Source organism: Chinchilla lanigera, unplaced genomic scaffold (assembly GCF_000276665.1).
Source record: "Chinchilla lanigera isolate Chin_1 unplaced genomic scaffold, ChiLan1.0 scaffold00059, whole genome shotgun sequence".
NCBI classification, from domain to species: Eukaryota; Metazoa; Chordata; class Mammalia; order Rodentia; family Chinchillidae; genus Chinchilla; species Chinchilla lanigera.
Window position 1 is genome coordinate 6249265 of NW_004955460.1, and position 17243 is coordinate 6266507.

Here is a 17243-nt window from a genome sequence, read left to right on the forward strand (position 1 = left end):
TATTTTGAATTAGATGGAGCAAGGAAGAGGTGACAGACCTCCCCCATCCTGTGCTGGGGACACTCACATATCCAGACTGAGTTTGTAAGGATAGCTGTGCAGGTCTGAGTTGGCATTGTGGATGGCACTGCTTCTTTGATTTTTTTTTTTTAAATACTGAGCTCATGGTAATTTCCAGGCAGCCTGGGAAATTGCATGGCAACTCTCTCTGGGCATTGGAGGAGTGTGATCCCTCTCCTGGGCAGGCCCAACAGCAGCAAACTGTAGGTTGTTGGGGTCACAAAGGCTGTGTTCTGCTGTGAGCTCCTGGAAGTTTCCTTTCCCTGTCTGTGGGAAAAGTTGTATCAGAGGAAACAAAAGTTATATCAGACAAAATGAAAGTTCATGTCCACCAAGGGCCATGGATCTCTGGATCTAGACATACCCAGTAAGATGCATACACCTCGTAGAGTTTCGCATCTTGCTTTACATCAGACACCGCTCTTGTCTTATTGAGTTACATTCTCATGGCTATGGACAAGTAGGGGATCAGATGTCAGTCCATATGCACTTTAAGATGCTCATAACATGGAAATACAGTGGAATGTCAATAAAATATTAGGTGTGGATTTTGTGAATCAAATTTTTTTCTTTTGAAAATTACGTAATACAGGTATATAGGACCCTGTCTGGATGTCTGGTTCTATAGTAGTAATAAGAGTACTTTGATAACCTTAAACTATTTAAACAATAATCCCACTAAGAAAGAGTATATATGATATAGCAGAAATTAACAAAGTGTTATGTGACTACTTCAGTCTTTGAACTAAAAGTAGCTACAAGATATTTTCTTACCTGTGAAAGATTGATGTTGACTTTGTAAACCATTGACTTTAAGACTGCTCTTCCTTAAAACAGAGGAAACATTATGGTTTTTAAATTTAAAAAAATTTTGAGTGAGTTAGTAGTGTTAGTGCTAAGAAGACTGCAAGTTGGTTATGAAGAAAAAAGTTAGTTTGATAATGTTTTTTTGAAGGTCAACAGAGGACATGGAAGAGAGAACATTAGGCCAGTTGTGATTATCACCATGTTGCTGTAGGTTGCTAAAACAGCAGAGAGTACACCTTAGTCTGTACTCTACTGCAGAAGTGAAATAATGTTTAGCTGGTCTAACTTGGACACTGACATTGTTACTGACTACATTCTGATTTGTTTTGTTTTGTTTTGTTTTTGGCAAACAGGAAAATTTAGCAAACCCTGCTATCAGTGATAGTATCACCAGGAGCCTGTCCTAATGCCAGGCTTATTGTTTTATTCATTGTTTATATCTTCCTGTTTTTCTTTAATTTTCATGTTAAGAGAAAGCCACATTTTTTGTATTTTACTGATGAGGAAATCGAGATCCAAAGGGAATAAAGAACTTGACTACATTGCCAAGCGGGTGAGAACCAGCGTTAGGAGCCAAACTTAACCTTGCTTTTACCTACGAAGAATTCCACTGAACACCCACAGAGAAGAAGATGTCACCCACAGAATACTCTGGTGTTTGTCAGGGAAACACCTCCCAGAACCCTTGAATACCTCATACCCATTTTCTCACCAATCAAATTAAAATGTAATCAAGTATTTATGTATTGTAATTATAGAACATCTTTTTGTTTGTTGATATTTAAAAGCTTAAGACACTGGATTTTTGTTTTACCTTCTCTTTCTGACTAGGGGGCACACACACTCATGACTCCATGATTTGGGTTTTCTTGTATGTATAAAGTGATTTTGTATAAATGTACACAAGTGATTTTGGAATGATTTGAAACACCTCTACCTTATTTCTTCCATGGTCTCCTTTCCTTGGGGTGATAGCCGTGCTTTCCCACACCTCCACGATGTAGGACATGCTGCTTCTCTAAACCAGTGGAGAACATGTGATGAATCCTTTCCATCCCATTACATTCCATTTTTCTGGTGATTATTGTAGTAGCAAGTGGGCTGATGAGATCCTTCACAAAATTTAAAAAAAAAAAAATTTACTTTCAATCAGCAGTACTTATAACTTTTTAGTTAAAAGACCTGGCAGAAAAATCAGAAAAGATAGATTCACAAAGAGGAAGCTTGACAGGCTCCCCTAACTGAATTCCCAAGGAGTGAACCACTGGAATTCCACACTGCCCAGTGACTGTCATGGCGCCACTTCCTGCTTCACTCTATGCAGATTTTCTTATACACGTGTCATTTTTTTTTTTCACCAAAGGTGAACATACTCTATCCACTGGATTTTATTTTAAAACCTGCTTTTAAAACAACAAAATAAAAAATAGTAGTCGAGCATTTTTCTGTTGGTATATCTCTACCCATATTTATATGTATCCATACTTTGGCATCATTTTAATGCTATAAAATATCCCACATAGATTCTTATGTTTACTCAAACAGTTCCTTAATATTATAAAAAACTATCCATAATGTAGACAAGGACTGTGTTCCTGTTCTTTAGGAGTATTGTATAAAATACTCATTTGTTCTTTTATCAAACATTTATTACCTGCTCTGTGCTAGACATCATGACGTGGGCTTAGAACACAAAAACTTTCTCTGTACCCCTGATGAGCCCATAATCCTACTCAGAGAATAAATGTTGTGTGTAGATAATTAATAATTGCTGTAGGAGAAACCGGAAATAGTATCATTCCCTTTAAAATCTTACAAACCAATGATAGGCAAAAATATACACAGAAAGTAATTGGGTGTTGGTTAGGCAGTAATTCTGTTTATTTTTAAAAATTAAGAGAAGCTCCTTTGGGCCTTTTGTTTGGTATGGGATCCGGTAAAGTGAAAACAAAATTGAACAACCCTTCTGTGTAGGTGGGGGAGACGGCAGAGCCAGTCTCACTGCGTGGAAGGCATATTCTTTTGGGGTCCCTCATAGTTTATTTCTGATGGGTTCTCAAGAGCACAGGAAAGTAGCTGGTGCTGGAACTCAAGGTCCATGGGGTCCAGCCCTGTGGGTTCACCCGACAATGGCCTCAGCACAATGGGTCATCAGGGGTACAACACTGAAGCTGGCAACCTCTAACACTGCTCTGAATTCCCACCCCTTCTTCTCTCCTGCTTGCTTTCCTTTCTGTGGTGGCCATGACGCCGTTAGGTTGATGTAGAGAGCAATGTTGACATCCTTGATTGTCCTCTGACTGTAAGTCACCCAAGTTCCCTTTGTCAGCCTGAGTAGAGGCCCTGCTGTCCCATCCTGCTCCTGTCCCCCTGCCTGTCTGTCCCTTTGTAGCTCCCTCCTCCATGTTCTTGGTTCTCCTGGCTTTCTGAAAATTTATTTGAACCCTGGTAGAATTCATGGTTGTTTTTTTTTTTAAATCATAGTTTAGATTCTTCTCTGTTCAGTAAAAGTAGCAACATTAAAAAGTACCAGAACTACCTTTGAGTGCCTTCCTGAATATCAGCAGTATTTTTTACTTTCTGCCGGTGTGTACCATGGCTATATTGGACTATTTAATTTTCCCTTAGTAGCTACTTGTCAATATTTATAAAACAAGTTTGTGAATCATTTCATTTAATCACCCCCAAATCCTCTATTCCAGTTAGGAAATGCCAAAGCACAAAGTATATAGTCTGCAGACATGAGGCCTAACAGAGTTGAAGCCCAGCATGAACTCCACAGTGAAACATCTGCCCAGATGTTTGTCCTTTGCTAAAACCCACTTGGCTGTCCCTACAGGCTGGGGATATATGCGGCTCACTCTGGTTTTGCACAGATTAAGCTGAACTGATCTTTGGAATCCTTAGATCTTTAAAGTGATGGTTCTTAATACTGAAACGTGCTCACAAGAGCCATGTATAGCCCAGAAAAACCTTTTTGCACCTAGTCTAATAAAAGATGATGAAGTTTTCTAGTGGACAACCATTGCTTGCTCAGAAGAATTTCATTGTTATTGACCGCTCACCTTTTTCTAGAAGGAAGAAATTCTTAAAGAAAAAAAAAAAAAGTTTACAGATCCCTACCCCACCCCCACTGTGCTTTTGGACCTGGGTTTTGTCATCTAAATGGAATGTCCAAAACATAATTTGAATACTACTGCCTGTCAGAGTTCCCTGTTTCCTAAGAAATACTGCTGATGTGCAGTTACAAAGCACTCTCAGGATGGCCCGGATGAAATGTGTCTTTCTAACCTCAGCCCTGGTGTGGGTGTGTTTCTCTTCCACAGGAGATGGCAAATATTTTGGCGCAGAAGCAGCTCCGTTCCATCATTTTAACAGTGAGTACCTGCGCGCTGGGGCTGCTGTTTTCGGGGACATGGCCTGGGGCTGTCACCTCTAGTGGCTTCAGGCTGTGGCTTGCTGTGTGATTTGAAACTGTGCTTAAGCAAAAGGGTTCACCAAGGAAGCAAAGGCTACTCTGGGGCTTGGAATAAATAAGGGTTCCCTGCAGGCATTGCCTGCTAGAATTGGAGGGAGGAGTCTCTGGACCTGATCTGGGAAGTAAAAGGGACATAGTTGGGCAAGAGGGCTGGGCCTCAGTTTATTACACTCTGTTCAGCTTCAGCTATGCCAAGAGGGGAATCTTAGTTCCAAGGCTTAAAAATACCCACCAGCAGAAGCTTTTACTTTCCTTAATGAAGCTGCTAGCTGGAAATAGACCAGGTCTCTAAGAGAAGTCCTGAAACTCTAGCCATCATCTTCTCTGCCCCCTTGCAAGAGGGAGGAAAGAAAGATGTGCACAGGAGCTTTTCATCCAAAGTGACCTTAAACCTTGGGGAAGAAAGAAGCTTTAAGTGCCACACTGTGAGCATTCAGAAATGAACTGCACAGCAAGATGTCTTGAGGCTTTGTGAGCTACTGAAAGGAAGCAGTTTGCTGCTTGCAAAGGAAGGAAGGGAAAGGAAGGAAGAAAGGAAGAAAAGAGGAAGGGAAGGGAGGAAGGAAGGAAGAAAAGAAAGAAGAAAGGAAGTATTTCCAATAATGTAATTACAAAGAAGAGTTTAGCAGGTTTAAAATACACATACACATACAAAATGTGTGTTTTATTATTATTCAGGTATGGTGAAGCCAACAGCTCAAGAGATCATGGCCACTGAAAATCAAGGAAAGTTTATTACTTAAACTCCCAAGGGAGGGGATGTCACGCCATGGAGACCACATGAGGAAGCACCTGGCTGGTGGGGAGGTGGAACAGCCGGAGGGAAATGTGGCCAAGGTCTTTACTGGGGCTTTCCAGGGAAGGAACACTTGGGATCTAGGAGCTGTGTAATCAGGTTTAGGACTGGCCAGCTTGAATAGCTGCAGTGGTCTCTGGGTTGTAGGCTGTCGCTGGTGTCCGGTGTCTGGGTGACTGGAGAGGGAATGACGGCCTGGATCCTAGCCGTTTGCTTATGGAAGAAGTTACTTGTGATCTCCAAAAACTGCCTAGGCCTGGGAGGGACGGTCTCATCAAGATTAGCAAGGTCCCCCACATCAAAACATCGGCAACACCATGTGGAAGACCCATGTATACGCAGACACACACACACACACACACACACACACTTATGCAAGGCAGCCATTAAAAACAAAAAACTGTGTGAGCACAAAACAAGGAACTATTCAAGGCCAGTTGTGATCAAGTTTGATTTTAAACCTCCAACCTGTCAAGGTTGAATTAAAACACAAGTATGATTTCCATTGTTTGAGAAAGAAGTGTCTCAGTTGTTTGGGAACATGAAATGTAGCCCCCCTCCACCCACCCCCATGGAAATCGGAAATGTATATGAGTAGAGCATCCTGATAGGGTCTACATCAAATTATGCTTTGTAGAAAGTGAGGAAGGATGCATAAGAGATCATTCTTTCCATTGGTTCTCAGAAAGAATAGCAGCTGCTTTACCCAAGTGCCCTCCAGGGAAGGGCTGGAGGGCAGAAGAGGAAGGTTAGGAATGTTGACTTACGGTGGTCTTACCTTACTCTGGCTATGCCTTTGTGCATCTGTTGAGGTTAGACTGTCCCTAGGAACGAGTGGGTGGATCGACAGTTGCCATTTGTCTCAAAGATCAGTTTGATTTGATGGCATTGCTCTTATGGGGCTTTGATGGCTAGAAGTTCCAGGTTGATCCTCTCTGTCAGCATCCTAGAATGCAGAGCCTTTTGGAGTTATTCATAAAATAGGTTCTCATGCACTTCACATACTAAATGTGTATTAAAAAGTTCATATTTTGTTCTGAGTATGAAGGGGATGGGGTTTGATTTCCTCCCCATCCCATTGTCTGGCTTCTCCTCCAGCAGGAATTTTGGTTCAGCCACTTTATTATACCCCTTCTTCCCTTCCTTCTTCTTTCTCTTTTGATCCCCTCCTTCCTTAACCAGCTGTTTGAGAAGGTGTCTGCCTGCTCCAGAGGAACCCAGGGAGCACCCTGAGGACCTAGGCTTCTTTTAGTCCTGGCTGGAAGACAACTTCTCCATACTGGGGACTTCAGCATTTATGGGAGGGTGGCTTAGCACAAGAACATGCCTGGAGAAGGCCTGGCTGGGCCTAGCACTTTTGAAATCAAGGGTTTGAACAGCGTGTCAGTCGGGCCAGAGTGGTGTTGAAGAGGCGGAGCTATTCCATTCCCTTTCCAGCCTGGCTGTGGTGGGGGCAGAGTCCGGGGGTCCAGCTTCCTGCCGCTCCCCTCATGTCTGATCTGTATTCCGTCTCACTGCTGCGGGAAAAGCCACTGTATTCCTCGCTGAATCGTTCCGGTGAGGAAGCAGCGCAGCAGCATTTGCTTAGCGCGCTGTGATGGGGTGAGCCTCATGGAGCGCCTCCAGTGAGCTTGCTGTGCAGGACATCAGTACTGTGCTTCTGATCTCAAGCTTCCCCATTCAGAAGGGGGAGCACCTGGCAGACCTCCCATAGCTAAGATGATGGCAGAGTTGCTCATGATCTGTGTGCACCATTGGCCCCTCCATGGCACTCAAGTGCATCTTCCGAAAGCTTTTAAGGCAGCACTTCTTCTCTTGAAGTACCTTCCCTCTTCACGTCCTCCTACACACAGTAGGTCTTTTCCTGGACTCTGGCCTCAAAATCACTAACCGCACTGGGTCCTGGCATGCCAAGGAGTGCTCCCAGATGGCATGAGCCCGGGTTTTTCTTCCAAAGGCTTTTCTTTCCCAGTCTCCCTCCTTAGTGGTGTTGCATGAAAGATGCTGAGGTTCTGCTTGGCCTCAGGGTGAGGGTGCAGGGCTGTTGTCTGGTTTGTTGTTCTTCGTTCATGTTTGAAAGTGTCCCTTGTGAACATTTCCCTAGCACGTCATCCGAGCGCAGAGGGCCATAAACAACGAGATGGCGCATCAGCTCTATGTCCTGCAAGTGCTCACCTTCAACCTCCTGGAAGACAGAATGATGACCAAGATGGACCCGCAGGACCAGGTGGGTGCTCCCTGGACAGGGTGAAAACGTGGGAGAGAGAGAGAGTACCAGCAAAAGTCTTGAGTTTTTGATGACTCTATAATGGTTTATCATCATCTCAAAACTTAGGGGCACAGCTTTAAAATTAGGTGCATCTAGGAACAGAAAATAACCTGAATGGATTGTCCCATTAGGCCCTGAAAATAGGCATGTTCTTCCTTTGTCAGATGAGATGGCTTGATAGCTCATCGTTGCTGCCCTTGGCTTTTGACCACAATCCTTTCCATGGAGATAGTTTTGGGGTCAGATTCCCAGCCCATGGGGGCTCAAGGGTAGCACTGTATGGTTTTTGATTCTGCAGGTGGGGAGCAATTTCCGTTCTCCAGCAGTCCATGCCAAGAGTAGTTCTCCCTGTTGAACTTGATTTCTGGGCTGGCATTTTGGTTGGTTGGTTATTTGCTGTCATTCCCTGTTGGGTCTCTGGTGGCTGGGCATGAAATTTTATGTCTCCATCCAGAAAGGGTGAGGAGGGGGAGACGTTGCTGTGTAGGGGCAGAGTGAGAGAAAACAGCTGGGAACGCTGCCCCTGCTGTAGCACATTTTCGGCTTAAACAGAGCTGCAGCTTTGGAAAGGAAGAGGCTCATTATTGGCACGTGAGGGCCTGATCTGTTGCAGATGTGGACTGCAGATGCGGGGTGGGTGGCTGCAGAACACTTCGTTCATGGAGCGAGGCTGTGTGATCAAGGATGGTGGAGAGACCTGCAAAGGCCAACGACTGTACCCCAGTGTTTGGCAAGGCCAAATGTGGCCACCCCAGGGACACTAGACTGTCACCATCCTGCTTCTGCTGAAGAGGGCATTGCATCTTCATATGGAGCAATGCTTTTTTTTTTCATTAACTGTTCCTTCTTTTTTTAAATTAACATTATTTATTGTGGTGAAAGACATCTAATATAACATTTAGTAGTTTTACTATACAATTCGCTAGCATTAAGTCCATTTCACACTGTTGTGAAAACATAACTACCATCCATCTCCAGAAATCTTTTCCCATCTTGCAAAAGTGAATTCCTAGCCTGGCACAGTGGTGCCCGAGTGTAATCCCAGCACTGTGGGAGGCTGAGGCAGGAAGATCGCCAAGTTCAAGCCCAGCCTGGGCAACTTAGTGACTTTGTGAGATCTTTCCTCACAATAAGTAAAAAATAATAATAATAAAAAAGAGAAGTTGGGGATGTAGCGAAGTGCAAAGCTCTGGGCGGGATCCCTCTGCAGGACAGCAAACAAACACACCTGAATTTCTATGTGCCTTAAACAGAAACTCCCCATGGCCCCTACTCTCGGCCCCTGGTAACCAGCATTGTTTTCAGTTTCTGTGAATTTGCCCACTCTAGGACGCTCATATGACAGCAGTAAGACAGTATTTGTCCTCTGTGTCTGGCTTACTTCACTCCGATAATACCTCGGAGGCTCACCCAGGCGGTATCACGTGTCAGAACTCGGCTCTTTTCTGAGGCTGAGTAATAATACCCCACTGCATGTCTGTAGCACATGTTGTTTATCCATTCATCCGTGAATGGACAGTTGGGAGCTTTCCATCTTTTGCTCTTCCTTTTATTTTTATCCCATTTATTTTCCATGAAGTCACTCGCTGGTGGGGAAAGGCATCCCTTGAAACACGAATGCTGCTCCAGGAACCCCGTACATCTCCTAGATTCCCCGGCAGCCTGGGTTCCCATCCCCATCCCTCTATGGCATCTGGGGCTCTCATTCAGAACTGCCCTGGGCACTTGATTTTAACACTGCAGAAGACTTGGCTGTGAGAGTAACCAAGGATTTAAGCCATCCTGCTTGGCAGCAGGAGGAGCAGCAGGAGGAGCAGCAGGAGGAAGAGCAGTCTGCAGAGCCCTGACTTAGACTGCCGCTTGCTTTTTATCTGTCTTTCTTTTGCTTGAGTGCAGTGATTCATTTAGGCCCTGGGGAAGAGGGAGACCGTGTCACACTGCACAATGAAAGCAGCTTTCTTTCTCTCTCCCCTTCCCCTCCTCCCTAACTCCTTCAGGCTCAGAGAGACATCATATTTGAACTTCGAAGAATTGCTTTTGATGCGGAGTCTGAACCAAACAACAGCAGCGGCAGCATGGAGAAGCGCAAGTCGATGTACACCCGGGATTATAAGAAACTTGGCTTCATTGTAAGTAAAGCCGGCTCCGGGACAGACGCTCCTGGCTCCTTGCAGCCTCCCGGGGACTGACCTCAGCCGCGTCCAGCGTGTGGTCCTCTTGCGCTTTAAGGAATAGTTTCCACTTGTCCAGATGTTTTGCTGGTTTAAACAGGATCACATGAAAATCTCTTCTGGCTGCAGCACAGTGGAAGAACTTGCACAAGTGTGACTAATACGGCCTTTGTTTATTCAGCTCTGATTCACTGTAACTTGGAGCAGTGAGCCTAGAAATCATTTACCCTTCACTGAACTGGTCAGCAAGGTGTTTGAAGTCCTGAGTGAAAGGGATGCTGTTAGGTCCGGGGTGGGCCTTATGATAGGGCTGGCGATCTGGTGGTTTCAGATCAAAAACAAACTCAGAGTCTCCTAGAATTTAATCAGGGTGAGATTTATGCAATTTATTTCCTGAAGCTTTCTTTCTCCAAACGCTAGTAAGTTGTGGCCTAGTTTTTTTGTTGTTGTTCAGTTTGCAAATCAGAACACAACTTGTACTGAGTACAATCCACTGTTTCTATTCGGTGTTCTTTCCTTGATCTCCATCACCGGTGACCTGCAGTTCACCTCAGATTCTGCAGGTGTAAAGTTGAGTTTCTGTTTTATCTTTCACCATAAACAATGAGAATAAGGTTTTGGCTTCAGCAATTAGAAATCACTAGACGTTATTTTGTAATTTCAAATGCTCTTTCTTAGGAAGCAATATAAACTATATGTACATATATACATTATTTTATAATTTTGAATACTCTTTCATGGAAAACAGTATAAACTACACACAGAGAGACACATTAATGTGTCTATGTAAATGTTAATATTACATTTCATTTGACAATAACGGTATGGTGCTTCATGTGTCATTCCAGAAAGTTTGTCTCTTGGGAGTTTTCCTTGGAATACCCATTTTCTCTGAAACTTTTCCTTGAAAATGTTTCCACATCCGTGAGTGGGTATCATTTCTCCTGGCTGAGACTTCGATATTTGGAAGTCTTGCAGCTTATTTAACCACACCCTTTTCCTGAATGAGTCAATGTTTTGAAACTATTAATAAGTCCATGATTAACATCTCTGCAGCTTAGCGTTTATGCACATCCACGACCACAGTATGAGGGTATATTTGTGGAACTATAAGTTCTGTGGTAAATTTTTTTCAAGGCTTTTGGTATTGTCACATCGCTGCCTGTAAACGTTCAGTAGTTTTCACTTTAACAAGCAGTAGGTCAAACTGACCACTTTACAAAAACCTCCTCAGTAGCATCTCCTAAAAAAATCTGAAGTTATTTTTAAAACTGTTGTTTCAATACATTTCAATTTCTCATGAGAATACTTGGTGACAACATACTTAGCCCTTGTAGCTTGCTTTGAAAAGGTAATCTGACATCATTTTATACCATGTCATCCCATACTTTGACCTTGACATTCATTTGATCTTGAACTGAATTTTTAAAATTTTGGTAGAAAGTGCCCTGACCGATGGATCAGGTGAGAATATCCTTCACCTGGTGTGTCCTTGGTCGAGACCTCACAGCCTGCTCACCTGAGACTCAGCCCAGGGATGGAGGTGGGGAGGTGGGATTCCCCTCTGCCTCACCTACAGCTCCTCCCCAATTTTCTGTTGTGTGTTGAGCAAACTTTGCACGGTCACCCAAAACCTCTTACCCTTTAGTCACAGCAAAATTGCCAAGGAAGTGTGCAAAATGTGTGCATTTCAAAACTGCTCCCCATTGAGTCCGCCACACTGTCCTGGTACAAAGCTAGGCTGTAGGGTCCCTCTGTGCTAATACACTGTCACCTTCCTGGCAGAAGGCCAGTACCTGGGTCTCTTTTGAATAGTGTAGAAAATGCAAACCCTGTTCTCTTTTTGAGCACTATCTCCAGCATTTCCCGTGTCTCTACCCCAGGTCTTCCTGGCTTTCGGTAAGGACTTCTGGGTCCCGGCTGCAGGTGTGGAGGGGCAGAGTGGAGCTAGAGGCTGGAAAATGAGCACGGAGTAGGACTAGGATTGTTCCAGGGCCTGGGTCCGTGTGCACGTTGTGTTAAATGAAGCATCTCCTTTTTATTGTCAGGCTCTATCTTATGAAAATCACCAGTGCATTCAGTGAGCTAAGATCTGAGTCATTTTTCTCAGTGTATTCCATCCGTCTTAACATCACTGTGAATTCCTTCCACGCTTTAGACTCGGGGCACCGCTCTCTGTCTTTATTTCCCACAGCTGCTCTGTGTCACGAGTATCTCTTGGGGAATCATGCAGGTTTTTTTCCCTGATAGTCAGTGATGTGTGTTTCTCAAAACCTTTAGAATTTCTGAGGCCCAGCCTCTCCACAAGGACATGAGAAATTATTTTAGAAAAAAGCAAAGACCTTGGACAGAGAAGAACCAAAAGGGAACGTCAGTTTCCTTTATTTTTTCCGCGGTTCTTTCTCACAGTGTTTGGTTTTAGAGAACTTCCTCGGCACCACCTCCCAGGTCACGGTCTTGCGTCTGGTGAGTTGAGAAGTTGGAAAGACTGTCGAGTCATGACTTCTATGCTGGAAAGGAACCAGGGACTTTGACAAGTTGGTATTTTCACTTTTGAGTATCCAGCCCTGCAGAAATCCACAGGCCTGGGTCCCGGGAAGCACAGGGTCACTGCGCCACCTAGAGACCATTCGCAGAAACACCGAGGGCGGGCCGCAGAGCTCAGATGGCAGGTGCTCTAGACGGTGTCCGCAGACCTGGGTGGGGTTCTGTGCCCGCTTCCAGAAGGTCATCTTGCCAACTCTTTACTGAACTGGAAAGAGCACTTTGAGGTTTGGATAATCATTTGGATCCCTCTGGAGGAAAGTTCAATTCGCAAGATGAATTTCTCATCTTACACGTCCAGAGGAAGCAAAGCCCAGGAAGCAATGAATGACAAGTCTTTGGAGTCCAGAAGCCTAGATTTTCATTTCAGTTTTCCTATTTCTGAGCTTCCAACCAGGGAGTCAGTCATTTGACCTGTATGGGCATCATTTTCCTTGGCTACAAAACTGGGCAGTGGTTCTATTTCAATCTTACCCAGGACACTGCCAGGCCATGGACCAGGGACTAGCACTGTGTTTGGAACCAGCACCGCACCGAGCTGCTGGTTTGTCCCTTCCCTCCCTGCAGAGAGCACACGTCATGGAAATCACAGGGAAGTGTAGGAGATTTTCAAAGTAGAAGAGGCCATACCTCCAACAAGGCAAGAAGAACAGGTTGTTAAAGGTTCATAAACCAGAACACCTTTACAAGAGAGATGGGTCTCACATGCCTACTCGGCACCACATCCCAACTGAGCAGATTTTTCTGATAAAATAATTCCAGAAGCTCAATCTGCAGTGGCTAAATGGCTTGCATGTTAGTCACAACAAAGGAAGTAGCCTGCTTTTAAAATAAAGCAGCTTAATCTTATAAGACGTCTTCCTTACCGAGTCTGTGGATTGAAAATCGACTGGCTTTTGCAGATCCCTGAAAGAGAAGGACCAGGCTGGCCCCTGCTGCTGAGCCCTTGGAATTGCTAAGGAAGGGCGTGTGTGGCCCCCCGGGGGTGGGGCAGAAGGCAGCCTCTCCTGAACTGGACTCAATGTACTCTGATTGCAGTGCCCGGGAACTGCAAGTGGCTTTCATGCTTTCTGATGCGTGCATTCCTGGCCTGTTCAGAATACGCCACTGGCTTGATTTGAAGTCTACACCTTCTCTGTTTGTGACTTTTACTTCACTCCGTGAGGTGGTCAAGCATTAGAAGCATGTGTCTTTGATTCAGAAGCTAAAATTGGACCAGGCTATTTTTTCTCCATGTCCTTTAACTCGATCAAGGACAAAATAAACTGTTCTTTTCTCTTTTGCAAAAGATACCATTTCTGAGCCATGTAATTTCCCTTAACCTAAAACATTTTATAAATATCTCCTTTTTTAGTCTGTGCAGATTTTTTTCTCATAATACGTCTGAAGACGTGAAGGCAGAAAAGCTGATGGATAACGGGAAAATATTCCCAAATGAAGATTCATGTATGTTCAGATTTTAAGAGGATTTGTACCTTCTCAGGTGACAGAAGATAATTGTGCAAAGTTACACAAGTATAATTATACATAATTACAGATGCAGGGCTCAGTTTCATCTTACTATATTTTCCCCTCAAAACAGACAGCAAGGAATGAGGTGAAGTGCACACTTCTCTCTCCCCCCGGTTCTGTCTCCACCCTGTACCACAGAGGGAAGCGGCTTTGTGTTTTTGTCCACATGCTTCTAGTTTCTGCAGTCATTGAGAGAGGGCAGCGCTGGGATCAAACCCCAGCTCCGGATTCTATGGTGCCCCTCGGTTTTTGTCTGTCCCACTCACAGGCTGAGTGATTTGGCCACCTCATCCCCGTTTTTCATCTCCATTTCCTCACCTTTACAATGACAGATAGATAACACTAGCTTGTGCAGATGAAGTTATTTGATGCCTGCAAATTGTTCAGAGCAGGGCTCGCCACGTAGTAAGCTGTGCATGCATCTAGCTGCTGTCACTGTCATGTTAGGATGACTCTTACTATTGTTTTGGGAACACCAGCTGGTGCCCCGTGAAACTGTGACGGGATGAAAGGGAAATGTGGGATTGTAGGGTGTCGCGGGGGAGTGGGAACACATGGTCCAAAGTGGCGTTTACAGACACAGGGACATTTAGCCTGGTCATGTCCATGCTGCAGGAGGGAGGAGGGGAGGGAAAGGGGGAGAGAAAGGGAGGAGGAAGACAAGTAGAGTCAGCTTGGGGAGGGAAGGAAAAATGATAGAGAATTTTAAATTTCAAACACACAGTGGGTCTTCACACTCAGGGTTCCTCATTATCCGGGTTTCATTTGCAAATTCCCCTAGGCAGTAAAATGTACTTCTAAGCCCCAAAGCAAAATTCAGAGTGCTTTTGTGGTCATGCTCAGTCAGCTGCCTGGGGGCAAAAAATTCCAGTTGCCCCTCTCATGTGTCCCTGGCTGCGGTCAGACAAAGCAGCAAGAAGGTCCTATGCCTTTTTGTTCCGACTCTAGTACTAGAAACAAGCATCGTTTCACCATCTCACTTGAGCCTGCCTCGTCCCTTTCACTCCTTTCTGAAGTTTCCGTCTAACTCGGCAGTGGGCTGAAATGCCTCAGGTTCCGAAGTGCAAGGAGGCTGTCCTGGGCTCCACAGAGAAAATACAAGAACTGTGTGTTGGAGAAGCTCCATCCCTGCGAGGCGTAGACCACCGACTGCAAGTTGAATGTCATGAATCGTCAGTATACATTAAATAATGTGTGTTTAAATACAAATGCACTAAGAACAAGGATACGGTGATTGACTGGCTGACCTAAATTTGTTGACAAAAGGCTGATGGAAGCCCAGTAAGGCATTGCCTCTGGAAGCGGTGGTAATTCAGTAGTTGTGGGTTGAGGGTCTGCAGCGATATTATAGAATGTAACCTCCGCGAACAAGGAGCGGGAGAATCTCCTGTGCTTGGAAGTCCGCGAGGAGCTATGGGGCAGGAGGAAGCCATGGAGAGAGCACCATCCCAAAGGTATAGCCAGGTGGGCAAGAAGAAGCCTGCTTCTAATCGCCTGGCACTCATGAGAGGGCAGACTGAAGGATTTCTGCAGACCATCCAACCCTGCTTACACTGTGCAGTCCACGGTGACGGCACTGTAACTTACCAGGAGTTCATTCATTTATTTTAAAGTCAGAAACTACCTTGACACTGATGCTGAATGTTGAAACATTTAGTGTCCCCGAAATTTGGTGAATTTTCACTAAAACTATTCTAAATAGAAAATTCAGTCTCTGGAGAACTTGTTTTGTATTTTAGCTCCATTTTTGAAAGATGTTATAAAAACTTTTGGTCCCTGGGAATATGACTCAGTTCTCTGGAGAACAAAGATGGTGTCAGGAAGAATCTAGAATGTTTTTGTGGCAACTGAAGAAATGAAATCACTACATTCACCTGATTTGGGGGATATTTGCTGCCTACTTCCAGAAGCATCTCTGGAAAGCACATAGTAAAGCAGGGTTTTGTAAATTGGATCCCTTTACACCATACGAATGATTTAATAGTGTTACAACCCATCAGTAAGTTATAGGTATACTCCATAAACAATAGGTCATAAAGCAAAAGGACTATATATATCTATATCTATATCTATATATATATATATATTAAGCCCTCATTTACTGAAACTGTGTTAACTGAGGTACATAGAATTCAGGCTTCCTGGGTGCTCTTTGGGGACACGCTGGGCAGTACAAGCCAGGGCCCCCGCCCCAGCCAGTCCTCTCGCTGAGGGACCCTGGGGGGATTACCAGGAGAAAGGCCTGGGTCTGCTTTATGCTGTGTGACCTCAGGCTGACACCGTGTGGGCCTGTTCCTTGGAACTAGATCCCACATTCCTAGCCTCCCAGTTTCCCTTGATCAGACACCCTCTTTCCCTCTGGGAAATGCTGTGGACCCCAGGTCTGCTAACTTCTACCAGCAGTCAGCGTTTATGGGGCAATGCTGACTCGCCATGAATTCCTTAGTGAAGCCTGAGCCTAAATGGCCACCAGGTGGCGCCAAACCGTTGCCTTTGGCTCCCAGCAGCCCCTTTTGCACCCTGGCTGGGGTCCTGTTTTGTAGCCCCGCTTTTGAGCCTGCAGGGTTTGAAGCTGTAGGACAGAATCAAAGTCTTAGAGACCCCCAGAGCCTTTAGAGAAGGTTTCTAAGATGCCCAGGTGGTTCTCTAGAAAATGTAAGCCGTTTCCAATCGCTTTTCTTCAAGCTGTTACGAGTCTTGGGAGCAGTGTACAAGAACCTACAGCTACATCCAGTGTGTTGTTCCTTCCCAACGTGGAAATAGGGGACAGAATGCCCTGCAAATGGAAAACCTGAACACTGACTGGAAAAATAATAACAATAATTCCTTTGGGGGTTTAGAAATACACGTAATTAAAAGACATAACAGCACTAACGTGGGGAGGGTGGCGGTGGTAAACGGGGGCAAAGGGAACCGGCGTTGCTTGCTGGGGAGTCGCACACAGCTCCTGGGAAAGCCTGACTTCATTCTCGCTGTGCATCTCTTGGGATCACATCTGCACTTTTCCGTTTAGGTAGCCGACTCCGCGGCTGTGTGTTCAGGGCTCCGTGGGGACGACCGGACGTCTGTTTAATGGCGTGGACCCCTGAGCCTCTTGAATGACCATTCCTTCCTCTCACTATTCTTCCTCAGGGCAGCAGATATTCAGGGGAATCTGAACGCAGGGATGAGCCACAGCCGAGCCGCCCAGGAGGCCTCTGTGGTTTAGGCAGAGACTTTCAGCCCATTCTTTCTGCACCGATCGGCAGCTGGGGGCTCCTGTGGAGGTGGAGAGGCCCCTGGGGTCTTGCCCTCACCTCTCGGGGCCGGCTCTGTGATGCCTTTCTGGGACATTTTGAGTCAAATCACATAAAGCATGGCAGACACTGTCTTTGAGTTTCCCGTTACATGCTTATTTCAACTGTCTTCAAGTTGTAGTGGCACAAGTAGAAAGAAAAAGTAGCTTTGGAGAAGTCTCCACAGAGTGGAAGAATCGGTGAACCCACGTCCGGCTTCATTTCCGGTCCTTGGAGGGAGCATAGGTCATCGCTGGGCAGGGCTGCGCGCAGAGGCTCTTCGGGCTGGTGCTGAGGTCCTGGGTCCTGCCCTGCTTCAGTTCAGGGTCAT

The 17243-nt window shown here is 45.2% G+C and overlaps 1 protein-coding gene across 4 annotated transcripts in view; it reads left to right on the forward strand.

The window, feature by feature from the left end:
* The window catches only part of Elmo1 (engulfment and cell motility 1), a 535944-nt gene that overhangs the window by 204438 nt on the left and 314263 nt on the right, over positions 1-17243 (forward strand). For all 4 annotated transcript variants that reach the window (XM_013521230.1, XM_005397755.2, XM_013521231.1 and 1 more), the window contains exons 11-13: positions 4194-4244; positions 7246-7368; positions 9408-9539. In XM_013521230.1, coding sequence (XP_013376684.1) covers positions 4194-4244; positions 7246-7368; positions 9408-9539 — 306 coding nt within the window. The remainder of the gene's footprint in view (positions 1-4193; positions 4245-7245; positions 7369-9407; positions 9540-17243) is intronic.